Raw genomic sequence first — 27,359 nt, 5'->3', positions numbered from 1 at the left:
TTCAGCTGATCTTCTGAGACCTTTGACATCTCTGAAGGGATTGCAGTGTCACTGTCAAACTGTAATCTGCATTTCTCTGTAGTGTTCTCTAATGCCTATCCATTAATTTCTCTTATATTTTGTTTTCATCTACCCTTTCGTCATCACCATTATTACAACATATCTGGCTACTGTCATTCAGTACTCTGGCCTCACAGTGCTCTCTCTCTCTCTCTCTCTCTCTCTCTCTCTCTCTCTCTCAACCCCCCCCCCCCCCGGCCATCTCCCTCACTCGACCCTCCCCCTTGCCCCCCTTCCTCTCTTCCCCCTTTACTCCCCACTCCCTCCCTCACTCCTCGTTTTGTGTACAACTTGCTAAGCCTTAGCTGTCAGCCCTACCATCACTCACTTGTCCAGTCTCCAATGTCTGTTCCAGGCATGTCAACCACCTCCCACCCCCCTCACCCCCTCATCCTCCCTCCCCCCCCTCCCCCCTCATCCTCCCTTTTGGCCAAACACATGATTTCGTAGCTATACAACCATTACCTATCCACACTTCTTAGGTTTATTTCAGTTAATGTGCTCTGTACTTATCTTAATATGAGAAGCAAGAAGGTACTGGTTTTTTACATTTGTCTCAACACAAATTTTGGTAGTGGAGTCATTCCATGCCGAGTGGTCTGGAGATTACTGCACAACTGTCATTGATTTTGATGGAATTTTGTATGAACAGTCGACATGTTCCCAATGAACTTTCGTAAAGTTCCACGATCGTAAACCCTAGAACGGTCAGGCTGGGAGTACGAGACCCACTAGTTTTTATTTCACTGAATTTATATTCTTATAGTTGCCGATTTGACTCGAGCACTCTGCTAGCTTCCTGTAACATCAGAGAGAAAGCGTTCATATCGTGAATGAGGTTTTGCTTTGTTTAGTCACTGTTTGGCAGTCTTCCAAAAAGCGCGCGGGTCTGTTAGACCCAGCACGACTGTTACTAATTTCTGCCAGTGCGATCCCATTTTTATTTTGGTGTAGATCTGTCATTGAGTTACTTTGTGAACTATTTATGATGTCCTAAAATTGAATTATGATTGTCAGTAGTTTAAATTTTAAAATGGCAAGAGAGAATCTTTCATACAGTGAAATTAACAGAATTTATGACAAAGAGAGTGAAGTAGATGATTCTGATGTGGACCCAGATTTCGAAATAAACGGTGATCGTGACTTCGAAATAAACAATGATTGTGACAGTAATAGTGAAATAAGTGGCGGTGAAGAGGAAGATGTTCAGCTTTCTGCCAGCACTGATGCACCTACTGTTGTCGATTCAAGTTTATCTCCCATAACTGACTCATGTATGTCACCTATGCGATTATATAAAGGAAGGAATGGAGCAACTAAGTGGAGAAAAACTTGTTTCCCACAGAGTGTTCGAAAAACATGTCACAACATAATTACCATGCATTTGCCCGAAAGCATTCAAGCTGCGATGGATGTACATTCACCGTTAGAATCGTGGCAGTTATTTTTTTAGCAATGCATTGATTGATTTAGTTTTTGAATTGAGCAGTATCTGAATTGATTGAGTTTGAAACAAATGTACGAGTGACCCAAATATGGCTAGGCATAAAAGTAAGTTTTGATGAACTGAAGGCATATTTTGGCCTAGTTTACTTAGCTGTGGAACATTGCATGGCAGTAAAATGAGTATCGAGGATTTTTGGAACACAGGTGGGACTGGAATAGAAATCTTTCGAGCAAGTGTTATTGAAAAGGTTCAGATTTTTGACTCTTTGTATCAGGTTTGTCAACATCAGTATGATGCAAGAAAGAAAAGCACAAGATAATCTTGCTGCCATAAGATCCGTTCTCAATATGTTTGTCTCCAACTGCAGTGCATATTTTGCTCCATCAGAAAACATTGCTTTGGACAAAATGCTCATTCTGTACAGAGGCAGGAGCAGGTTCAGAATATGTATACCAAATAAACCTACTGAGTATGGGATAAAGGTTTTGATCCTGGCATTTTCCAAAACATACTACGTAAAACATTTGGAAATCTATGCAGGTGCACAACCACAAGGAGCATTCAAAGTCAGTAATAAGGCAGTCTGTTTTTTGTGTCTCGTAGACTCAGTAAACTGGTCTGGAAGAAATCTGACAATAGATGATTGGTCTTACCCAATCATTAGAAAAGTGCTACAAGAAAAGACTATTACTTTTGTTGGTACATTAAAAAAAATAAGCCTGAAATTCCAGTTGAGTTTTTACCCAAAAAATCTAAGAGAGTTCTCAAGTGTGTTTCGATCTCAGGAAGATGTCACATTACTCTCATATGTAACAAATCAATACTGCTTGTTTTGTCAATGCGTCATGATGCATGTTGCTAGAGGGACAAGACAGTGACCTCTGTCTCTTTTTTCAGTTGTTGAACATTGGAGCTATCAATGGCTACATTACATTCAAAGCAAACAGAAACGCTTCAGTTAGAAGAGAATACCTCAGAACCCTATTAAAGTCTCTCTTAACACCATATCTGACAGTGCGTGCAACACAGCCAAACCTCCCGCTCAAAATTCCCAGGCTTACCACTAACCTCTCCAGCACCAAAGAACAAAGAATAGATGAAGATCCCCCAACAGCGAAAAGTGGAAGGTGCTACAGATGCAAGGACAGCAAAACTAAATACTTTTGCAAAGTTTGCTATGTATGGTTGTGTGTGGTGAATGCTGAAATGGTTTCTGGTGACTGTTCTGAAAAATTGTGATTTTAGACTAAAATGTAATTCAGGAAGTTAAAATAATGTCAATATAACATTTAGTAGTACATGAAATCTTGCACTAAGAGCTTACAGCTTCATTCTGCTGCAATGGATACCACATCTTTCAGTACATAAACAACTGGCTCACTTCTCAGTATGAGAATTCCAGACCGACTGAACTGCCGAGTGGTAAAATTGTGTGCAGGGGACTTAATAAAGAGTGCTTTGAATTACTGACAGACTTCAAGAATTGTGGGTGTAAACAGAAAAATGAAACGTAAAGTGAGCATTTACGAGGCATCGAGGGGTGCCTGCCACGACTCCTCATTTCTGTCTTCAACCTTTACTTTCGAAAGATGTACTGTGGCGGAATTACAGTTTCTAGTTTGGAGCCACTTTCGTGTAAGAGCTCTCATCTCTCGTTCATTTACGTGCGGTTCAGTGTTTCCCACTCCTACAGGTGACTCCTCTTCGGAGCGCGAAGATGAAGAGGTGGCCGAAATACCGCCACACTCGGCAGCAGGGAAGGACGACACGAGAAGCTACGACGGGCAGCCGGTGTTCGAGGATGAGGATGAGGATGAGGAGGAAGAGGGGGGGCCCGTGGCGACAGTCGCTGCCGTCAGACCGACAGTCGTCACGACAGTGGCCCACATGGACATGTGAGTTCCTGTCATTGTGCCTGTGACTTCATATTAATCTTGAGATGTGTGCTTCTCTATTCTCACATTTTGTAGAGGTAGAGGTATAGGTAACTATCAGTACTAGGCAAATTGTTGTGGTGATGCTTAGTGTGGGGAATTCTTTTCTGTGTGTATTTGTCTGGAGTGTAGCCTTTTGTGAAAATTAAGTATTATGGACATATAGACATGAAGAGAACGGAAGATCTTTGAAATGTGATGCTGCTGCTGAAGCTTAGATGGGTAGATCAAGAAACTAATGAAGATATTCTGAGTCAAATTGGGAAGTGACTAACAGTAGGTGTCTTACAGTGGGACATCTACTCGGGCATTGAGGCATCCTTAATTTGTTAACAGATAAGAGTGTAACGGTATAGGAAAACTGGGATTAAACTACAGTAAGCAGGTGCAGGTAGATGCACATTGCAGTTATTAAGGGGGGGGGGGGGGGGGGGGGGGGTTGCAGATGACACAGGATTACAGTCTTTAATTGCCAGAGAACTTCAGTATGAGCACAAGTGAGGCAGGCCTGTTGTTTTTAACGTTATTGAGTTCTGACAGAACAGCTAGCTGTCAGGATTGTGGAACAGTTTGGCCTTTGCCAAGTTTGCTGCAGTGTGTGGGGATCTTTTGTTATGAGGAGTAATAGTTATTTTGGAATTACTTTGACCTTCAGTTCCTGAGCGTATAATAAGGATTAGAGTTTCTCGAATGAACCGTCGCTATTAGGGGCTTTATGTAAAAGCCCCTTGTAAATGTTAGTTACCAGCCTAAAATGCGTGACTGGGAACCTAGAATACGAATGGTACAGTGTAACAAATAGTAAAGTGTGTGACTCAGTTCCGAAGAGTACTCCCTCTTCAGATTAGGTATAAATGCTGTTTTCAGCTTCGTGCAACAGTTACTGAAAAACTGCACAGTGCACCCAGTTGATAACAAGTTAATCTCTCTTTAACTTCCATCTTGGCCATAAAGAAAACGACAAACTACTGAGAACAGGTATCATATATTCGCAAAAAAAAAAATGCTATCGCTGCACAACACAGTACTCACCTGTGTTTTAAAAGGAATCAGTAAGTATTAACTGTTGTAGACCGGGCACGGTGGTAAAATTTGAAAACTATAAGTCGGGTATGAACATAGAGTAAATACTGACTAATGTATTCCGTATCAGTTTCCCCATTTTGGTCACGGTATCTGCGAGTTGTGGACCCCGTGCTGTCAGGGGGGGATTGTTCCGAGCCTCTGCTGCTTTCGTACATTTTGCCCGAGCAGTTCTTTCCCCGGAGTGTGAAGCTGGGTGGCAGTCCAGATGCTCCCAGTTGACAAGAATAGGAAGTAGGTTTTCATAAAATGATTAATATCTACATTGATACTGCGCAATGATTCACCTTACGGCACATGGCAGATGGTACCCCATACTGTTAAGTCATTTCCTTTCCTGTTCCACTCGCAAATAGAACGAGGGAAAAACAACTGTGTATATGCCTCAATATGAGCCCTAATCTCCCTACTCTTATCTTTGTGGTACTTACGCACAGTGTACGTTGGAAGCAACAGGATCATTCTGCAGTCAGCTTCAAATGCCGGTTCTCTAAATTTTCTCAGTTTCTCAAGAAGAATGTCGCCTTCCCTCTGGGGATTCCCATTTGAGTTCCTGAATCGTCTCCGTAACACTTGCGTGTTTTTCAAACTTGCCAGTAATAATCTAGCAGTCCGTCTTTGAATTGATTCAATGTCTTCCTGTAATCTGACCTGTTACGGATCCCAAAGACTGGGGCAGTACTCAAAAATAAGTCACACTAGCATCCTATATACGGTCTCCTTTTTTCAGAGGAAACACAGTTTCCCAGAATTCTCCCAATAAACTGAAGTTGACAGTTCACTTTTCCTACCACAGATCTTACATGCTTGTTCCATTTCATGTCACTTTGCAACATTATGCCCAAGTACAGGGTTATTACAAATTATTGAAGCGATTTCACAGCTCTACAATAACTTTATTATTTGAGGTATTTTCACAATGCTTTGCACACATATACAAAACTCAAAAAGTTTTTAAGGCATTCACAAATGTTCGATATGTGCCCCTTTAGTGATTCGGCAGGCATCAAGCCGATAATCAAGTTCCTACCACACTCGGCGCAGGATGTCCCCATCGATGAGTTCGAAAGCATCGTTGATGCGAGCTCGCAGTTCTGGCACGTTTCCTGGTAGAGGAGGTTTAAACACTGAATCTTTCACATAACCCCACAGAAAGAAATCGTACGGGGTTAAGTCGGGAGAGCGTGGAGGCCATGACATGAATTGCTGATCGTGATCTCCACCACGACCGATCCATCGGTTTTCCAATCTCCTGTTTAAGAAATGCCGAACATCGTGATGTAAGTGCGGTGGAGCGCCATCCTGTTGAAAGATGAAGTCGGCGCTGTCGGTCTCCAGTTGTGGCATGAGCCAATTTTCCAGCATGTCCAGATACACGTGTCCTGTAACGTTTTTTTCGCAGAAGAAAAAGGGGCCGTAAACTTTAAACCGTGAGATTGCACAAAACACGTTAACTTTTGGTGAATAGTGAATTTGCTGCACGAATGCGTGAGGATTCTCTACCGCCCAGATTCGCACATTGTGTCTGTTCACTTCAACATTAAGAAAAAATGTTGCTTCATCACTGAAAACAAGTTTCGCACTGAACGCATCCTCTTCCATGAGCTGTTGCAACCGCGCCGAAAATTCAAAGCGTTTGACTTTGTCATCGGGTGTCAGGGCTTGTAGCAATTGTAAACGGTAAGGCTTCTGCTTTAGCCTTTTCCGTAAGATTTTCCAAACCGTCGGTTGTGGTACGTTTAGCTCCATGCTTGCTTTATTCGTCGACTTCCGCGGGCTACGCGTGAAACTTGCCCACACGCGTTCAACCGTTTCTTCGCTCACTGCAGGCCGACCCGTTGATTTCCCCTTACAGAGGCATCCAGAAGCTTTAAACTGCACATAGCATCGCCGAATGGAGTTAGCAGTTGGTGGATCTTTGTTGAACTTTGTCCTGAAGTGTCATTGCACTGTTATGACTGACTGATATGAGTGCATTTCAAGCACGACATACGCTTTCTCGGCTCCTGTCGCCATTTTGTCTCACTGCACTCTCGAGCGCTCTGGCGGCAGAAACCTGAAGTGCGGCTTCAGCCGAACAAAACTTTGAGTTTTTCTACGTATCTGTAGCGTGTCGTGACCATATGTCAATGAATGGAGCTACAGTGAATTCATGAAATCGCTTCAATCATTTGTAATAGCCCTGTATTTAAATGATGTGACTGTGTCAAGCAGGACACTACTAATGCTGTATCTGAATATTACGGGTTTGTTTTTCCTAGTCATCAACATTAAGTTACATTTTTGTACATTTAGAGCTAGCTGCCATTCATCACACCAACTAGAAATTTTGTCAAAGTCATCTTGTATCCTCCTACAGTCACTCAATTTTGACACCTCGTCAGCAAACAACCACAGACTGCCGCTCACACTGTGCCAAATCATTTGTGTATATAGAGAATAATAATAGTCCTATCACACTTCTCTGGGGCACTCCTGATGATACCCAAGTCTCTGATTAACACTTGCCTTTGAGGAAAAGAAACTGGGTTTTATAACTTTAGATGTCTTTGAGCCACTCACATATCTTTGAACCTATTCCATATGTTCTTACCTTCTTTAAAAGCCTTCAATAGGGCACCGTGTCACACTTTCTGGAAATCTAGAAATATGATACCTGCCTGTTGCCTTTCATCCATAATTCAAAGTTAATTGTGTGAGGAAAGGGCAAGTTGAGTTCTGCACGAGTGATGTTTTCTAAAGCCATGCTGATCATGGATGTAAGCTTCTTGGTCTCAAAGAAAATTTATTGTACTCAAACTGAGAATGTGTTAAAGAATTCCATGCAAACCGATGTTACAGATATTAGTCTGTAATAATGTGGGTTCGTTCTTTTGCCCTTCATAAACACAGGAGTCCCCTACACTTTTTTCCAGTCACCTGTGACTTTGCACTGGGTAAGAGATTGATGATAAATGCAAGCCAAGTATGTGACAGTGCTGTAGAGTACTCTTTGGAAAACCAAATTGGAATTTCATCTGGACCTGGTGACATGTGTTTTCAACTTCTTCAGTTGTTTCTCTTGCCAGGGATGCTTATTACTATGTCGTCCATACAGGCACCTGTTTGATGATCAAATGGTAGTATGTTTGTACAATTCTCCTGTGTAAACAATTTCTTGAATGTGAAATTAAAAACTTTGGCTTTAGTTTTGCTGTCCTCAACTGCCACACCAGACTACTCAACAAGTGACTTCATGGAAGCCTTAGAACCACTTACTGATTTTACATAGGACCAGCATTTTCTCAGGTTCTCTGCCAGATTTTTTGCTAAGGTATGGTGGTGGTGATAGTTCTATGCTTTGCTCATAGGTCTTTTGACAGGCGAACAAATATCTTCTAACCTCTGCTTGTCACCGTTTGCCCGTTCTCTTTTAAATCGAGTGTGCGACACCCTCTGCTTTCTCAGTATTTTCTGAATCTCGTTATTGGAACATGGTGGCTCTTTCCCACCCTTAATCCTCTTACTCGGAACATAATTCTCCAGACCACAATTTACAATCTGCATAAACTTTGCGCATAATTCCTCTACATCCACCTCACTGGAACTAAGTGACGGCCCTTCACTGTGTAAGTAAGATGCTGACAACTGCTTATATGCTGTTTCTAGCAGAATTACTCTCCTAACCTTCTGAACTGATGTATTAACTTTTGTAGCCGTAGTTGCTATAACGACATCACGATCACCAATCGCCTTTTCAGTGCAGGCGTTGTCGATAGAGTTTGGCCTATTTGTAGCTGTGAGGTCTAAGATATTGTCGCAGAAGAAGCCGAGTAGCGCAGTCGCCATAGTGTAGTTGTTATGATACAAGATTGTTGCGTGGAGGGTCGTAAGTTCAAAACTCACCTGAACTAAAACATTTTAATTTCTATATTTGGTTCGAAGAAACTGCAAAAAGGTGGGAATTTAAGGAGATGGGACCTGGATAAACTTAAAGAACCAGAGGCTGTAGAGAGTTTCAGGGAGACCATAAGGGAACAATTGACAGGAATGGGGGAAAGAAATACAGTAGAAGAAGAATGGGTAGCTTTGAGGGATGTAATAGTGAAGGCAGCAGAGGATCAAATAGGCAAAAAGACGAGGGCTAGTAGCAACCCTTGGGTAACAGAAGAAATATTGAATTTAATTGATGAAAGGAGAAAATATAAAAATGCAGTAAATGAAGCAGGCAAAAAGGAATACAAACGTCTCAAAAATGATATCGGCAGGAAGTGGAAAATGGCTTAGGAGGGATGGCTAGAGGACAAATGTAAGGATGTAGAGGCTTATCTCACTAGGGGTAAGATAGATACTGCCTACAGGAAAATTAAAGAGACCTTTGGAGAAAGGAGAACCACTTGCATGAATATCAAGAGCTTTGATGGAAACCCAGTTCTAAGCAAAGAAGGGAAAGCAGAAAGGTGGAAGGAGTATGTAGAGGGTCTATACAAGGGCGCTGTACTTGAGGACAATATTATGGAAATGGAAGAGGACGTAGATGAAGATGAAATGGGAGAAATGATACTGCGTGAAGTGTTTGACAGAGCACTGAAAGACCTGAGTCGAAACAAGGCCCCCGGAGTAGACAACATTCCATTGGAACTACTGACGGCCTTGGGAGAGCCAGTCCTGACAAAACTCTACCATCTGGTGAGCAATATGTATGAGACAGGCGAAATACCCTCAGACTTCAGGAAGAATATAATTATTCCAAACCCAAAGAAAGGTGGTGTTGACAGATGTGAAAATTACTGAACTATCAGTTTAATAAGTCACAGCTGCAAAATACTAACACAAATTCCTTACAGACGAATGGAAAAAGTGATAGAAGTCGACCTTGGGGAAGATCAGTTTGGATTCCGTAGAAATGTTGGAACATGTGAGGCAATACTGACCCTACGACTTATCTTAGAAAATACATTAAGGAAAGGCAAACCTACGTTTCTAGCATTTGTATACTTAGAGAGAGCTTTTGACAATGTTGACTGGAATACTCTCAAATTCTGAAGGTGGCAGGGGTAAAATACAGGGAGCAAAAGGCTATTAACAATTTGTACAGAAACCAAATGGCAGTCATACGAGTCGAGGGGTATGAAAGGGAAGCAGTGGTTGGGAAGGGAGTGATACAAGGTTGTAGCCTATTCCTGATATTATTCAATCTTTATATTGAGCAAGCAATAAAGGAAACAAAAGAAAATTTCGGAGTAGGTTTTAAAATCCATGGAGAAGAAATAAAAACTTTGAGACTCACCGATGACATTGTAATTCTGTCAGAGACAGCAAAGGACTTGGAAGAGCAGTTGAACGGAATGGACTGTATCCTGAAAGGAGGGTATAAGATGAACATCAACAAAAGCAAAACGAGGATAATGGAATGTAGTCGAATTAAATTGGATGATGCTGTGGGTATTAGATTAGGAAATGAGACACTTAAAGTAGTACAGGAGTTTTACTATTTGGGCAGCAAAATAACTGATGATGGTAGAGAGGATATAAAATGTAGACTGGCAATGGCAAGGAAAGCGTTTCTGAAGAAGAAAAATTTGTTAACATTGAGTATAGTTTTAAACGTCAGGAAGTCGTTTCTGAAAGTATTTGTATGGAGTATAGCCATATATGGAAGTGAAACGTGGACGATAAATAGTTTAGACAGGAAGAGAAGTGTGGTGCTACAGTAGAATGCTGAAGATTAGATGTGTGGATCACATAACTAATGAGGAGGTATTAGAGTAGCATTGGGGAGAAGAGGAGCTTGTGGCTCAATTTGACTAGAAGAAGGGATTGGTTGGTAGGACATGTTCTGAGACATTGAGGGATCACCAATTTAGTATTGTAGGGCAGCGTGGAGGGTAAAAATTGTAGGAGGAGACCAAGAGATGAATACACTAAGCAGATTCAGAAGGATGTAAGCTGCAGTAGGTACTGGGGGATTAAGAGGCTTTGCACAGGATAGAGTAGCATGGAGAGCTGCATCAAACCAGTCTCAGGACTGAAGACCACAACAACATCATTTGGTTCGAGTACATTCTAGAAGTATACACAAATGGCAAGAATCACTGTACTGGAATGTTCTGTAGATGTATATATACCGTATGTGTTCTGGCCGGAGGTAGCTCGCTCCACTCTGTTGGATGTGCAAGTGCTGAATAAACCTTAGTTAAGTGAAGTTAGTGTTTGTCATTCATCTACTTACACCTTCCTCTACGTGACATTCTGCTGGTGGAGGCGGTGGGTTTTGGAACTTGTGATACCGCACATTATCGATCATACAGTGGCTTCCCATCAGGCCATGACAGAGCCGCCGTTTACATTGCGAGAAACCCGAGTTCAGACCATATTCAACAGATCGCAATCTATCCAAGACAGGAGAAGACGTCACGATGACCGCAACTGTGTGCTACCAAATGAGACATCCTTCCGTGTTCTCTGGTGACGATAGCTAAGATCCAAACAAGTGGCTGAAGGTATATGAGCTTATAGCCAAAGTTAACAAATGAGATGATACTGTGTGTTTGGCTAACATATTTTTTTACTTGGAGGGCACTTGCCAAGCAATGGTTTGAGAACGACGAGGAGAAATTCACAAGCTGGGAAGTATTCCAGGCAGAACTGTGCAAGTATTTCGGCGACACATGACGACAGAAGTGCAAGGCTGAAGATAAAAATTAAAGTGCAGGACACAGCCTCTAGGAGAAACGACAGCATCCTACATTCGAGGCGTCTCGGAGCTGCGTAAAATAGTGGATCCTCGAAAGGAGGAGGAAGATAAGGTTGCACATCTCATGATGGGTGTTGCTGAGGACATGTATCAAGCCCTACTCCTGAAGGAGGTTTCGACAGCAGACGACTTCATAAAATGGTGCCAGTATATCGAGACGGTGCATCAAAAAAGAATTACACGCAAGAAGATTGAACAGCTTCCAAACATTGTATCGATGTCTGTGATGGAGGAAGAAACTGATTTCACAGGTGTTCTTCATCAGATAGTGAGAGAGGAAGTTCAGAAGCCAATTGGATTGCACGGCAAGCAAAAACCCGAGACACTTCAAGAGGTCATAAGGGAGGAAGTGGAACAGACATTGAACCCAATCTCTTGTCCTACATTTATCTTTAAAACTGTAAAAAAGTCGAGTTCCAGGCGAAGTTACGTTCCTACAATGCTGCATGAGGAACCTGTTTGGGCACAAAGGAAGACTGATGTCTGGAGGACCCAGGATAACCAACCAGTATGTTTCCACTGTGGATGACCGGGACATGTGGTGCACTATTGTCGAGAAAGGCGGCGGATATTTGATGATGACGCCCGCACCAGAAGACAGCAGACCGATCTTAGCCGACGCGAAATCTGGGACGACGAAGATGGACGAGATGATGTGGGTGCAGGATGACTTAGGTCACCATTGCCGCAAGCCAGCCACTGGAGAGGGCGCTCCCCAACGTGTCGATCGAGGTCTCCATCACTGTTTAGGAGCTCCATTCGGTCACCTAGCCACTGCAACCTGGAAAACTAAAGGGTGCGACCTTCCTTGGAGGTGAGGCCGCGCAAGAGAAAAATCCTCTACCATCGATCACTACAAAAATGATAGGAAACTACATCGATATCCTCCTGGATGGCTGACCAACCCAAGCTCTTGTGGACTCTGGAGCATCATATTCAGTCATTTCGGAGAAGTATCGTTGCCAGTTGCAGAAAACTGTATTCGTCGAGAACAAAACATCTCTGCTGAAGGTGGCTATTGGGAAATATGTAAAACCCACAGGAAGATTCGTATGGGTATAAGTGGCCATACACAGCCCTTAGAATTCATCGTCTTACAAGAGTGTAGTCATGACGTCATTCTCGGATGGGACTTTTTGAAAGCTTCTCGAGCAATTATAGACTGTGGTCACTCGAAAATTATGCTATACGAGATGAGATACTGTGGACAGGAAGATGCACATCAGAGTGTGTGGGGACTATGTGTGCTGGATGAAGTGATCGTTCCTGCGGTCAGTGCTAGAAGGTAACTGTCGTGTTATTCCATGCATCGACCCATGCCTCTTGTAGTGGAATGTAAGGGAAGCATAGCACAGAAGAATAACTTGGTCTTCCCAGCCTCTGTCATCTCATTTAAGAATGGATCTGTCACCAAAAACTGCAGATCCTTCCAAGAAGCATGTGTGTAGCAAACACTGAGCTGTTAATTGCAGAACAGCTGAGCATCATAGAAACCTACCATGCAGAGTGTGTGAGCGAAATGAGCGCTCCCGCTACGAGACGAGATCTTCTAGCTTGACTATCGCCAGATCTCACTAAGGAACAACAGAAGAAGCTACTTGCCATTCTTCGAGACTTCTCTGACTGCTTTAATCCACAGGTGAAGAGCAAATTAGACAAATAGACGGTGAAGCACTGAATTAGCACTGGAAGCCATCTACCAATAAGCCTAGATTGTCTAAAGGAGGCTAAGTTTTTCTCAACCATGGACTTTTACTCGGGATAGTGGCAAATCGAAGTAGATGAGGCTGATTGTGAGAAAACTACATTCATCACACCTGAGGGCCTGTATGAGTTTAAGGTAATGTTGTTTTGTTTGTGTAATGCACCAATAACTTTTGAAAGAGTGATGGATAATCTTCTAAGGCACTTGAAGTGGACGATGTGTCTTTGTTATTTAGATGACATTATAGTGTTCTCAGAGACATTTGATGAACATATAAAAAGACTGAGGGCCATTCTTAAGTGTCTCTAACAAGCTGGACTGAAACTTAATCCAAGAAAGTGTCTCTTTGGAGCAAAAGAAATCAAAATACTTGGCCACCTTGTGTCAAACAAAGGTGTGCGTCCAGACCCAGAAAAGGTGAGAGGTATAACAGAATTTCCTATTCCTAAAAGTATTAGAGACGTGAGAAGCTTCCTCAGATTGTGTTCTTATTACCGTCGTTTTATCAAAGACTTTTGTATCAAAGCCAGGCCACTCCAAGAGTTGTTTAAGTCTATGCTAAATTTATCTGGGGTGTTACTCAACAAGATTCTTTCGATGTGCTGCGAAAAGCTCTGACGACTGACCCTGTACTTGGTCTGTATGATGAGAGAGCACCTACAGAACTACACACAGATGCCAGTGGGTATGGGATCAGTGCTGTTCTGGTGCAGATGCTTCTCGGACACTTACAAAAGCCGAGAAAAACTGGTCAACTTCAGAAAGAGAGTGTCTTGCTGTGAACTGGGCCATGTGCAAATTTAGGCAGTATCTCTAGGGATGGCCATTCACAGTTGTTACAGACCATCATTCACTTTGTTGGTTGACAGGTCTTAAGGATACAAGGGGACAACTCACTGGGTGGGCACTGTGTCTTCAAGAATATGACATTACCATAGTGTACAAAAGTTGAAGAAAACACCAAGATGCCGACTGTCTCCCAAAAGACCCTGTGCAAGACCGTCAACACTTTGATGAAGATAGTGACTGTCTCGCTGCACTCCAGGAACTCTCTGCTGAGCAGAAGAAGGGCGCCAAGATTTCTAAAATTATGCTTGCCTTAAATCGGTCAGAGGATGTGAAAGAACAATTTAAGGTAGTTAATGGATTACTATGCAAGAAAAACTTTGATCAGTTTGGAAAGAGGTGGCTACCAGTGATTCCTAAACACATGTGCTTCAATGTTCTACAGAAATTCCATAACACACCTCAGGCCAGACATTTAGGATTTATTGAGACATACGATAGGATCCGCAAGAGATTTTTCTGGCCAGATTTATTTAGGAGCGTCCGTCACTATCTGTCACACTGTCAGGAGTGCCAGAGGAGGAAGGCAGTTCCTCAGAAACCACCTGGCTGACTCGCACCAATTCCACCAGCCGAAACGCCTTTCCAGCTTGTTGGGATTGACCTCCTCGGATGATTTCCAATGTCTGCTAGTGGCAATAGATGGATTATTGTTTGCACTGATTGTCTGATGCGCTATGCCATTACAAAAGCCGTGAAAAGAGCCAGAACATTCGAGATAGCCAAATTCATCGTAGAAGACATTGTATGAAAACACAGTGCCCCAAGGTCATTAATTAAGGTTTGAGGGAAAGTTTTTCAATTGAATCTTGTGACAGAGGTAAACCGTCGGTGCAACATTACTCATCAGATGATGACTGCCTGCCACCCGCAAACTAATGGGCTTACTGAATGCCTTAATAAGACCTTGGCTGACATGCTATCAATGTTCGTCAATGTTCAGAAGAGCAACTGGGATGAGGTGCTACCTTTCGTGACGTTTGCCTACAACACCGCCAAACAAGACACGACAGGATTTACGCTATTTTTCCTGGTGCATGCGCGTGAGGCGACGATGACGTGGATGACGACTACATCGGCCAGGTTTTAACCAGAGCAGAGGAAGCTTGGCAGTTAGTTCGACTCTGCACCCTGCAGGCTCAAGAAAACGATCGCCGTACGTATGATGTGAGCCACTGCCCTGTTGTCTACCAGCCTGGTGACCTCGTCTGGATCTTCACTCCCGTTCGGAAGGTTGGTCTCTATGAGAGAAGCTCCTCAGGCACTACTTTGGACCTTATAAGGTTGTAAGATAGTTGTCTGATGTTACGTATGAAGTTGAAGATTTCGACCCCGACACAAGACGACGAAAGATCAAAGATATGGTCCACGTCCTTCGTATGAAGCCCTGTAAGGATCCTGCAACCCAGGGTAAATTCGAAGCTCCAGTGACAGGCAACAAGCAGAAAGGTAACAAAGAACGCCAGGGCGAACATTAGTCATCGGGAGTTGGAGTATGCAGGACCGACGACTCATTCCCATACTAGGAGGATGTAACACCGAGACACTGTTCTCTTAAGGCAGGCTAATCCAAGAATTGCGCCCGTGCCCAGCAGTGTAGTTCAGCGACCCGTCCACGACCGTGTGTCGCTAGTGTCGACACAGGAGTGAGAGAGAGAGAGAGAGAGAGAGAGAGAGAGAGAGAGAGAGAGAGCTGCGAAGTGAGTGAGACCGCGCACTACTTCTCTGCGGTGGACTTTCCGCAGTTAGATCCAACACAAACAAAATAACAGAGGAAGCGCACCTCCGTAAAAGACGCTGATGAGTGGTAAAACAAGCAAACCGTTAACCGTTTAGGTAACAACTAGTGTTTGTGTGGCAGAATTACTACGCAAAGCTTTAGACAACAATATCCAAAACAAGAATCAAAAAACATCTTAGTTGTTTTCTGACCCACAGGTTCATTCTATTAGCACTGCACATGCACACTCGTCATATGTACAATAGACGTCTTCTGAAAATTATATCAGTTTCTTTAATGAACTAGAGTCATAAATATTCTATTTTAGAAATAACTTTATGTAAGGGATATAGAGTCTCTTTCTTACTGTTAGCAGTTACAAGTAAATATTTTTTGTTGTACTTCGGGCTACATCTCTTTGTATCCCTTTTCAGAGTTTAGAAATCAGATCCTTAGTTTGCTGTTTTGTACATAATAATTTTAACCGACCAAGTTTGAAAACTTATTAAAATAGAATTAAGGTTATAAAGTTCTTTAATTCTTACACTCAACATTGTTAAAGAAGACAATTGACATTTTACACTTTTTTCTTTCTCGAGGAAACAGTTTTGTCAATGTTTGGTACAATATTCCCTGAGACTGATAACCTCAAAGAATTAGTCAAATTTTTATCGCCAAGTAATGAACGGTTCTCAGTTTCAGCAAGCCTTAAAAGAGAGAAAAAGCACTCACAGATATACGTAAAAAGCACTCACAGATATACGTGGAACCAAACATTGAGAGAACTTAGGTCGCGTGCTTGTGCAAAAGAGGATATTTCTCTCGTGGAAGACAGCTGTAAAAGTCATCCAAAGTTTTACACATGAGAAAGCGGTCCTTCAGGCGGATATCGCACTGCGGGTCAATCAGCTCTAGTTGAAGCACTCGTGAGATGTCCTATGCCGAAGGGAAAATGTGTGAAAAAATATATCTAAGGCTGATTGAAGCTCACTTATTTCCAAAAATCTTTTTTCAAACCATTCTTGTAATTCGCAAATGATTGCAACATAATCTGAAAAATCCACATCTTCTTTAACGCTGTGTAGTATAGCGATTTTCACATTGGAGTGAAATGTTCAAAGTATTTAAATGACCAGTAAGGTCACTCAAAAAACCAAATTCGCCACCCACTTAGGATCACAAAGTAATTCTTCTGGACGTCCTTTCATTACCAAAAAGGTATTTATTTCGCCCCTCAATGAGAAAAACCGATGAAGCACCTTTCCCCTGCTCAGACATCTTACTTCAGTGTGGTAGGGGATGTCCGGGTATTCCGCTTCCATCTCAGCCAGAAATTCTTTAAATTGGTGATGTGTGAGTCCATTTGAGCGAAGATAATTAACTGTTCAGAGAACTTTGTCTATAACATTTTTTTATGTTGACAATCTTTGCACAAAGTGCCTCCTGATGTATCAGATAGTGGACTGTCGCGAATAAGGAACAGCCAACTTCAGCCATTTTTGACCTCACGTAACTCAGAAATCCAGTGCGTATCCCTTGTAGCGCAGGGGCTCCATCCCTTGTTACACTGCTCGGGCGTTCCCATTTTAAACCCATTGACTCTAACACATTTTCCACGGCTAGAAAAATATCCAAACCCGTGGTTGTTCTTTTAATGGTATAAGATCGAAAATTCTTAGGTGATACGCAGATTGTCGTCAACACTTGGAATGAATATGACGAGCTGAGATATGTCCGCAACGTCTGCGGACTCGTCAAGAGCGATAGAAAGTGAAATTAAGTTTGCCGCACTCTCCATTAATTGCTGCTCCATATCTGAAACTATATCTTTGACTCTGTGAGCAACAGTTTGAGGCAAAAGAGCTATTTTTTCAAATTTTCCCGTGAGGTCTGGTGGTCAAATAAAAGCCGCCGAGTCGACCAGGCAATCCTTGATGAGAGTCCCAGCAGCAAAGGGTTTCCCTGCTTTCCCAATTCTCAGCGATCATTTGTAACTTGCGCACAAACTTTGCCCACCTGTTTCCTGCTCGTAGCACGCCAAAAAAGAACAAACACAATCCTGTTTTTAAAACACTTTTATCACTTTAACAATTAATTGTTTCATTCACTGAAACTCAAATAAAAAACTAACAAAAAATATTGGTTTTAGATGCGTTTTCCCCCAGTTCCGCTGAGAAGGACAGCGACGTGTGGTCGCAAAATAAATTTTTTTCTATTGCAATATTTGCGTACAGTGGCATGGCGAGGCTCGTCAGGCTGTCTGCACGGCCAGCTAAGCGACACGGCTCGGCCAATGCGACAACATACGAATTTGCCCGGGGCGCTGGCCGCGGGCGCTAGCGCCCCAGGGGCACAGTTTGGACGAGCCTGTCTTAAGGAGTGAACAGTGTCGTAGAAGAAGCCGAGTAGCGCAGTAACTGTAGTGTAGTGGTTATGATACTAGATTTTTGCATGGAGGGTCGTGAATTCAAAACTCACCTGAACTAAAACATTTTAATTTCTACATTCAGTTCGAGTACATTCTAAAAGTATCCACAAACAGTAGGACTCATTGTACTGGAGTATTCTGTAGCTGTATATATACCATGTGTGTTCTGGCCGGAGGCAGGTTACTCCGTGCTCTTGTATGTGCGAGTGCTGAGTAAACCTTCGTTAAGTATTCGTCATTCATCTACTTACACCTTCCTCTACGTGACAATATTTCCAGTGTACATGGGCTGTCGAACTAGCTGCTTGAGACAGTTTTCAGAAAATGTATTTAAAACTACTACACATGACTGTCTGTATGCCTTGAAATGTATCCATAGACATGTCAGTCTACAGTCATTAGCTTACAGTTGCCTCCAACTAATAATCCATGAAATGGGTATTTATGCACTACGGACAATAGACATTCTTTGAATGATTCTAGAACTGTCAAAGTAGAATCAGACGGCCAGCAAAAACATCAAACAATTAACTTGTTTCCATCTACACCTGTTATGCATGACCATATAACTTCACTGTCAGACTCAACTTCAACCGCACTGAACACCCCATCCAATGGCCGATTTACTTTCTGCGACTCGCTCAATATCTCACAGCTTTCCACTTTGGGTTTCAGCCAGCTCTCGGTCCCGGGATTGATTTGAGCATGAGAACTTTTTCGGGAGCAGTAAATTTGTGAACTCTGTTATGAATATGGAGACAATTTACTGATAAAATTATGACAGTGTCTTTACTCTGAACACAGTCCGACTTACCTTGCTGTGTTTTGACTGGCGAATGCTCCTCCGAGTACCTCTAGCTAACGCCTAGCCTAAAAAAAAAAAACAAAAAAAAACAACAACTCATGTGCACTCCATAAGTACTCTGCTGACCTATCAAGGGGAGTCCTACAAATCCCCAACCAATAATGTAAGAAATCTGCAGCCGAGACTGTAACAGAGTTGACAAATCCTTTGGTCGAGACTGACCAGTCGGCTCCAAAATCGAAGGACCCCGATCGACTCTGGGAATAATGCTGTAAATTAAGAGCTCTCCTCACACTCCATGCGTGCGGCCAGCAGCCTTTAACACTTCTGCCACCTGCCTATACGAACTGAGGACAGTCTCCGAACTCGTGCTGCAAGCATTGTCATTGCTGATGTGAAAGCAACTTGCAGCCGATTGCACCCTGCAAGCGAGGCCGCCTCCACATCTGGAATGAGGCCCCCTGTCGGACATACTGGTTTGTATTGGTTTTCAGTCCTGCTCCGAATGCTATATTGGGAAGGGGCTCCGTAATGCACCCAATGTTTGAGCTGTCTACCACTCGCCTTCCGTCACTAAGGAAATGTTTGCAATTTGAGGAAAGAGTTAGAGACACCACGCAGTACGTTCCTGCCATCTACTGATCGCACTGTGTCTGACCCCGTCCCACACACGTGCAGACCTGAGGCACATGAGCGGCGCCAATACTTACGGCAGAGCTCAGAGTTGTCATGTGTCATCTTGAAGCGAGACATGCCAGCCCTCGATCTGTCCGTATCGGAGCACTGGTTTCTGTGCTGAAGTGAGGGAAGCTGTCGAAAGTTGCCATTGAGTGGGGGAGCGAAAGACGTGAGGTCAGAGAATTCGAGTTGTTCTTAGCAAATGTGTTCCCCTCTTCTCCTCTCCTTCTCTGGGTAGAGTGCTTCCAAATCACATTGCGACTATTTATTCTTCCCCATGCTGACGTAATGGAGAAATGAAAAATTCTCAGAAATTTCGGCAGTTCCTATTGTAAATGGTCTCCTGATTGTAATTCTTCAGTTTTATTGATAAGATAATTCTCTGTGTCAACTATGTTTTATTGAAAGAATGAATTTCAGATTCCAGAGAAACAGAGAAATTGAAATATACCAATATAGTGGTCAGCTAGGGTTAGCTGGGTTAGCTACTACAAACAGCATAGTGAACGCATTATTGTGGCCAAGATAGACACAAAGCCCATGCCTACTACAGTAGTACAAGTTTATATGCCAATTACCTCTGCAGATGATGAAGAAATAGATGAAATGTATGACGAGATAAAAGAAATTATTCAGGTAGTGAAGGGAGACGAAAATTTAATAGTCATGGGTGACTGGAATTCGTCAGTAGGAAAAGGGAGAGAAGGAAACATAGTAGGTGAATATGGATTGGGGGGAAGGAATGAAAAAGGAAGCCGCCTTGTAGAATTTTGCACAGAGCACAACTTAATCATAGCCAACACTTGGTTCAAGAATCATAAAAGAAGATTGTATACCTGGAAGAATCCTGGAGATACTAAAAGGTATCAGATAGATTATATAATCGTAAGACAGAGATTTAGGAACCAGGTTTTAAATTGTAAGACATTTCCTGGGGCAGATGTGGATTCTGACCACAATCTATTGGTTATGAACTGCAGATTGAAACTGAAGAAACTGCAAAAAGGTGAGAATTTAAGGAGATGGGACCTGGATAAACTGAAAGAACCAGAGGTTGTAGAGAGTTTCAGGGAGAGCATAAGGGAACAATTGAAAGGAATGGGGGAAAGAAATACAGTAGAAGAAGAATGGGTAGCTCTGAGGGATGAAGTAGTGAAGGCAGCAGAGGATCAAGTAGGTAAAAAGACAAGGGCTAATAGAAATCCTTGGGTAACAAAAGAAATATTGAATTTAATTGATGAAAGGAGAAAATCTAAAAATGCAGTAAATGAAGCAGGCAAAAAGGAATACAAACGTCTAAAAAATGATATCGACAGGAAGTGCAAAATGGCTAAGCAGGGATGGCTAGACGACAAATGTAAGGATGTAGAGGCTTGTCTCACTAGGGGTAAGATAGATACTGCCTACAGGAAAATTAAAGAGACCTTTGGAGGGAAGAGAACCACTTGTATGAATATCAAAGGCTCAGATGGCAACCCAGTTCTAAGCAAAGAAGGGAAGGCAGAAAGGTGGAAGGAGTATATAGAGGGTTTATACAAGGGCGATGTACTTGAGGACAATATTATGGAAATGGAAGAGGATGTAGATGAAGACGAAATGGGAGATAAGATACTGCGTGAAGAGTTTGACAGAGCACTGAAAGACCTGAGTCGAAACAAGGCCCCGGGAGTAGACAACATTCCATTTGAACTACTGATGGGCTCGGGAGAGCCAGTCATGACAAAACTCTACCATCTGGTGAGCACGATGTATGAGACAGGCGAAATACCCTCAGACTTCAAGAAGAATATAATAATTCCAATCCCAAAGAAAGCAGGTGTTGACAGATGTGAAAATTACCGAACTATCAGTTTAATAAGTCACATCTGCAAAATACTAACGCGAATTCTTTACAGACGAATGGAAAAACTGATAGAAGCCGACCTCGGGGAAGATCAGTTTGGATTCCGTAGAAATGTTGGAACACGTGAGGCAATACTGACCTTACGACTTATCTTAGAAGAAAGATTAAGAAAAGGCAAACCTACGTTTCTAGCATTTGTATACTTAGAGAAAGCTTTTGACAATGTTAACTGGAATACTCTCTTTCAAATTCTGAAGGTGGCAGGGGTAAAATACAGGGAGCGAAAGGCTATTTACAGTTTGTACAGAAACCAGATGGCAGTTATAAGAGTCGAGGGGCATGAAAGGGAAGCAGTGGTTGGGAAAGGAGTAAGACAGGGTTGTAGCCTCTCCCCGATGTTATTCAATCTGTATATTGAGCAAGCAGTAAAGGAAACAAAAGAAAAATTCGGAGTAGGTATTAAAATTCATGGAGAAGAAGAAAAAACTTTGAGGTTCGCCGATGACATTGTGATTCTGTCAGAGACAGCAAAGGACTTGGAAGAGCAGTTGAACGGAATGGACAGTGTCTTGAAAGGAGGATATAAGATGAACATCAACAAAAGCAAAACGAGGATAATGGAATGTAGTCAAATTAAGTCGGGTGATGCTAAGGGAATTAGATTAGGAAATGAGACACTTAAAGTAGTAAAGGAGTTTTGCTATTTAGGGAGTAAAATAACCGATGATGGTCGAAGTAGAGAGGATATAAAATGTAGAATGGCAATGGCAAGGAAAGCGTTTCTCAAGAAGAGGAATTTGTTAACATCGAGTATAGATTTAAGTGTCAGGAAGTCGTTTCTGAAAATATTTGTATGGAGTGTAGCCATGTATGGAAGTGAAACATGGGCGATAACTAGTTTGGACAAGAAGAGAATATAAGCTTTCGAAATGTGGTGCTACAGAAGAATGCTGAAGATAAGGTGGGTAGATCACGTAACTAATGAGGAGGTATTGAATAGGATTGGGGAGAAAAGAAGTTTGTGGCACAACTTGACTAGAAGAAGGGATCGGTTGGTAGGACATGTTTTGAGGTATCAAGGGATCACAAATTTAGCATTGGAGGGCAGTGTGGAGGGTAAAAATCGTAGAGGGAGACCAAGAGATGAATACACTAAGCAGATTCAGAAGGATGTAGGTTGCAGTAGATACTGGGATATGAAGAAGCTTGCACAGGATAGAGTAGCAAGGAGAGCTGCATCAAACCAGTCTCAGGACTGAAGACAACAACAACAACAACAACAACAACAACAACAACAGTGGTCAGAAATTCTGTATTTTGCCACTTCTTTGACCAATTAACGTTACTTGGGATATGACAGATATAAATGAGTTTTTTTTCTTTCTACTAGTGCTATTAATTTTGGAAACAGATTATCAAAATACGAACTCCATGTTATGACAACTGCAGGGTTTGAATTAAACATGAACACTGCTAATATTTATAACAGACGGCTGCTTCAAATTGGAGTAATAAAATTTGTTTTGCATGGACTACAATAAATTGCTTTTCCTGTCCTTTTCTTAACAAAATAGAGAGACCAGAAACCCACAGAATAAAGGGGGACATCACTTCGAGGTAGCCAGCTTTGGAGAATTTTGAGGTGGCAGCCTCTCGGTTTCAGTGCAGTGTGGCTAGCTCTGCCGTGCCAGCTGGTCACCAGCTTTACGACTGCCAGCTTCCCATATTTTCTTATTCTCAATAAAATACGCGATGCCCCAGCATCGTGTGGGAAGGAGTGTATTTGGTCTCCAGTGTGTTAGGTATAGCATTTGTTTGGCACTGGTGGAATGGAAATTTACTCTGTACTAGAGGTTTTAGTTTGTTCATTCGAACAAGAAAGTCACTGACGATTGAAATGCCAAATTATTTGTTACATTGTATCAAATGACTGGCTTGATAATGAAACTTCAGACTTTGTTAATGTAGTGCATATGTGGTGTTACCTTTTTATTTATCTTCTCCTCATTAACTATTAAAACAACATCGCTTTGTAATTCAGTTTTAATTTTCACCAAAAGCACATTCAACACAGCGGGAAAATACACGTCTTTCGTCTCAAGACAAGAGAGAGAGAGAGTCCTCCTTTAGTTCTTAAAAACAAACAACTACGCAAAAGTAAAAAAGAACAAAATTATTTATAAAATCGGTCGCTGGCGCAGCGCTCTTCTGCGTGCGCGATCGTAAATTATAACTTTGCGGAAGTCAAAGTACCATTACAATGCCTCCTCTACTGACACGCTCCGCAAGCGAGCGTGGCAGTATAGAAAATTTACATAGATACATACATATATGAGAAAATAAGAAATTTACATATTACAAAAAAATATTTCTGAGCACAATGCGCTTTGCATATCAGTCTTTGTATACAGTCTTTTTGGTGTGTATCTTCTTTAGGAGTCATAACATTAATGTCTTTGAATTGCAGCGTAGTATCGTTGCTTAGCACAGCTTTTGAATTCAGTCCACATGATTCATGTTTACAATGGAATTAATTCTAACAATAAATGTTTCTATTATATTGCTCCAATGTCTTTAAACGTAGTATCGGATTCTGAGTGTGTGTGTACTGCCTGGATCTCTTACGTGTGACTTGAAGAAAATCCAAAGTTTGTTCAATGTGTCAACACGAAATTGTGATCTCCAGCAGTCGAATTTTGGTGGCGTCTACCGGGGTATAAATGGTCAATGAGGGCACAGGAAACACCTCACTGCCTACGACAGGTGATGAGCTTGTCTTTTACACCAACCTGAAGACCTGCCGGCTTCCACAACACCATACACTTCAAAGCATTTTGACACTACGTAAATATTTCTTGACCAGTGTTCCATCACGTTGGTTTCTTCTTTGCATTTTCAGTTCCATTTATATGAATCATGTGCTACATGCACAAGTCCTTTGCAGTTCATTAACATCTCCTTAAAATACATCTCTCGATACAATAAGTACATGAATATACAAATATTTACAATTAATCATTACATGAGATACATTGTTGTCATATAGTACATATACAGAATTAAATGAAAAATATAGTCAATTTTTTTTTTACATTCAATATCATTGTGCTGACATGTGAATTACATTACATTCAGATTGAAATATACATTTTATTTGTTAGCTCATTCTTTTTCCGTTACACTTGCAACATTTGAAGATAATTGTGGCAACTCGCTAGAATATTCAACTTAAAATTCATCTTGCCTCCTGGAATAAAATTTACACATATTTCAAGCTTCAAGACAGCCCTCTGTAGGAGGATAGGTTCATGGGATGGTTGCTGACTACTTCATAAATACTAGTAAAGTCATCTCCTACAGTGGACTACACAAAATAAAATATGATAAATAAAATACATGTTAACTTAATATAATGTAAAAGTTCCTATACCTAATACCGTTTCTAAGTGTGGTGTCCCCACTATTGCTGTTTCTAAGAGTGGTACCCCTCTATTACCGTTTCTAAGAGTGGTGCCCCTCTAAATATCTTAGGATCCTACAAGTATGTACATCAGTGTGGTAAGTGAATATATATATATATCTAGTTCAAGTCAATCATGTTCCTATAAAGTTTGTGTAGTTCATCTCCTTCCTTTCATGAGTGTCAAGCAATATAAATAAATGTTTTACTTAATAAATAAATAAATCTTCTTAGATAATTGCTGCTGCGTTCCATGCTGTATATCCATTCTGTATTTACCTTGTGGTACCTGTAAAATTCTATTCATAAATAATTATTTGTGTATGTCTCTCCATACTGTCAGATAATCATGAATTATATAATGTCCAATATTTCATCAACATGTATAAATTTTTCTAAGGGAGGGATGAGAGTATGAGCCGCAACAGAGGACTGACGTTTTGTTTTCTCCTTATTCTCCTTTCTATTTAACGGTGCATCAGTTCAGTTCAGTAGATGAGCCTTAATTATGTCATTAGATGACTGCTAAATATGTTCTCTTAAATAATTCTTCCAATCTGAAGTGTCAAGCCTACATAACTCCAAAAATTTCATTACAAGTTCCCATTAGATTAGTGTTAAAGTGTTATAGATTTAAATCTTCTGGTATATTTCCAACAGTGGCTGCTGTAAATAATTCTCTCCACATAAATCTATACTTTCACCTTTAGTTATAAGAATATATAAGACACCACATAAGTTATCATCTCAGGCATACCAATCTTTCAATAAATAATATTCTTTCCACTACTTTCATTCTGTATTCCATGAGTACATGTGATATAGCGTTCAAATCTAGTTTCTCTCCTCTCAACATATTCTCAATTACTCATAACATTCTCACCTACCCATTATTCATTCTTCACAAAATAACATATACTTATTCCTCAGCATTATATATATATATTTTCCTCTTATTCATCATCACTTACTTTCTACTTCAACAACAACAACAACAATAATAATACCCTTTTTTCATCTTATATTCCATTATTCCATTTACCTCTCTCCATATTACTATTCATCCTCTTATTAGACTAAAATTACATTCACTCATCTCATTCAGTCACTCACATCACTCATATCAACATTACTATTATCACATGCCTCCTAAGGAAAATAATTCTGTTCAGTTCTCTGCCTCCTCTAATGTGTATATGCCTCCTCTAATGTGTATATGCCTCAATAGCAACTCCTCTTATAACCAAATATCTTATTAGCTATTGGATGGTTCACATTACTTTCTAGACTTACCTGCATTCATTAGATTGTAAGTATCTGTATAACTTAAATGTAGGCTCATCATAACTGTATATCATATTAATTATCTTCTCCTCAGTAGCTAACATTTTACTGTATGTATTTTTTCAAATGTCTGTGTGGATGTAGACCTCTGGGTTTATGTGTTAATGGATATTCTAATGAATAACAGCCAGGGTGTGGAATATTTGCAATTCGGTATGGTCCAGAGTATAAGATCTGCCATTTCCTGTTTAAATGTTTCAGTTTTGTGGGTTTAGGATGTGTTCTTAGTAAAACTAACTCATCAACTTGAAATGTTTGTGCTTTCCTGACACCTCTGTCATATTTCTGCTTTCTTTCCTTAGCTTTGTCACATAATGTCGTGTAAGCTTGTCTTACCTTCTCTTCTAAACTAACATGATTTGTTGTTGCTGTAAATTTAGGTAGAGGGTCTGTCCATACATTTCTTTCTGTTTTATCCATAATTAATTCAGTTGGTGTGTACCCAGTAGAAATGTGAGTTAAATTGTTCACTATTTGTTCAAATGGTGCTAGGTATTCTACCCATTTTGTGTGCTTCTCTGGTGTGTGTGTTCTCATAAACTGTCCAAATTCTCGAAATGTTCTTTCTACTGGGTTACCTGCTGCATGAAATCTTGAAATTAAAATATGTTTAACATTCTGTTCTTCAATAAATGTCTTCCATTTTAAACTGGTAAAATATGCTGCATTATCCGTGATCATAACTTCAGGTTTTCCTATTCTTACAAAATAATCTGTTAATAGACGTCTGGTAATAGCAGTGGTAGAAACTGAACGTAAAGCATATAATTTTAAATACTTTGTGAAAACATCTAACACAGCAAGGATGTATTTCATTCCTCCACGTGCTTGTGGATAGGGTCCTGCAATATCTAAAGAAATTAGCTGTAATGGCCTCTTAGGTATGATTGGGTGCAATTCATTCATGCTTGTGCGATTAGAATATTTGGCTTTCTGACATATGATGCATTTCCTAATATTACTCAATACTCTTCGCCTTAAATTTGGAAAATAGTAATATTGTATAATCTTATCTGTACATTTGGTTACACCATAGTGTCCCCAAGTTCTGTGTGTAAATAAAATAAAATCATCAACATGAGCTTCAGGTAAGCAAACACACCAATGCTGTGATTCAGGGTTTCGTCGGTGAAATAATACTTCTTTGTGTAACGTGTAATATTTTTCAAGATGTGGGTCTGCTCCTGCACGTAATTTATTCTTTATCTGGATCCACCTGGGATCATTGTCCTGCAATATGGCTAACTTCCTGCACATGTTTTTGTAGTAA

The 27,359-nt window shown here is 41.1% G+C and overlaps 1 protein-coding gene across 2 annotated transcripts in view; it reads left to right on the top strand.

Annotated features, from left to right (window-relative positions):
* Window positions 1-27,359, top strand: part of LOC126106905 (zinc finger CCCH domain-containing protein 14) — a 239,044-nt gene that overhangs the window by 109,010 nt on the left and 102,675 nt on the right. For both annotated transcript variants that reach the window (XM_049913322.1, XM_049913321.1), the window contains one exon: window positions 3,201-3,402. In XM_049913322.1, the coding sequence (XP_049769279.1) occupies window positions 3,201-3,402 (202 nt within the window). The remainder of the gene's footprint in view (window positions 1-3,200; window positions 3,403-27,359) is intronic.

The sequence above is a fragment of the Schistocerca cancellata genome, chromosome 10 (assembly GCF_023864275.1).
Source record: "Schistocerca cancellata isolate TAMUIC-IGC-003103 chromosome 10, iqSchCanc2.1, whole genome shotgun sequence".
In the NCBI taxonomy this organism is placed as follows: domain Eukaryota; kingdom Metazoa; phylum Arthropoda; class Insecta; order Orthoptera; family Acrididae; genus Schistocerca; species Schistocerca cancellata.
Note: the sequence above shows the minus strand (reverse complement) of the source record. Positions and strands in the feature narration are given on the sequence as shown.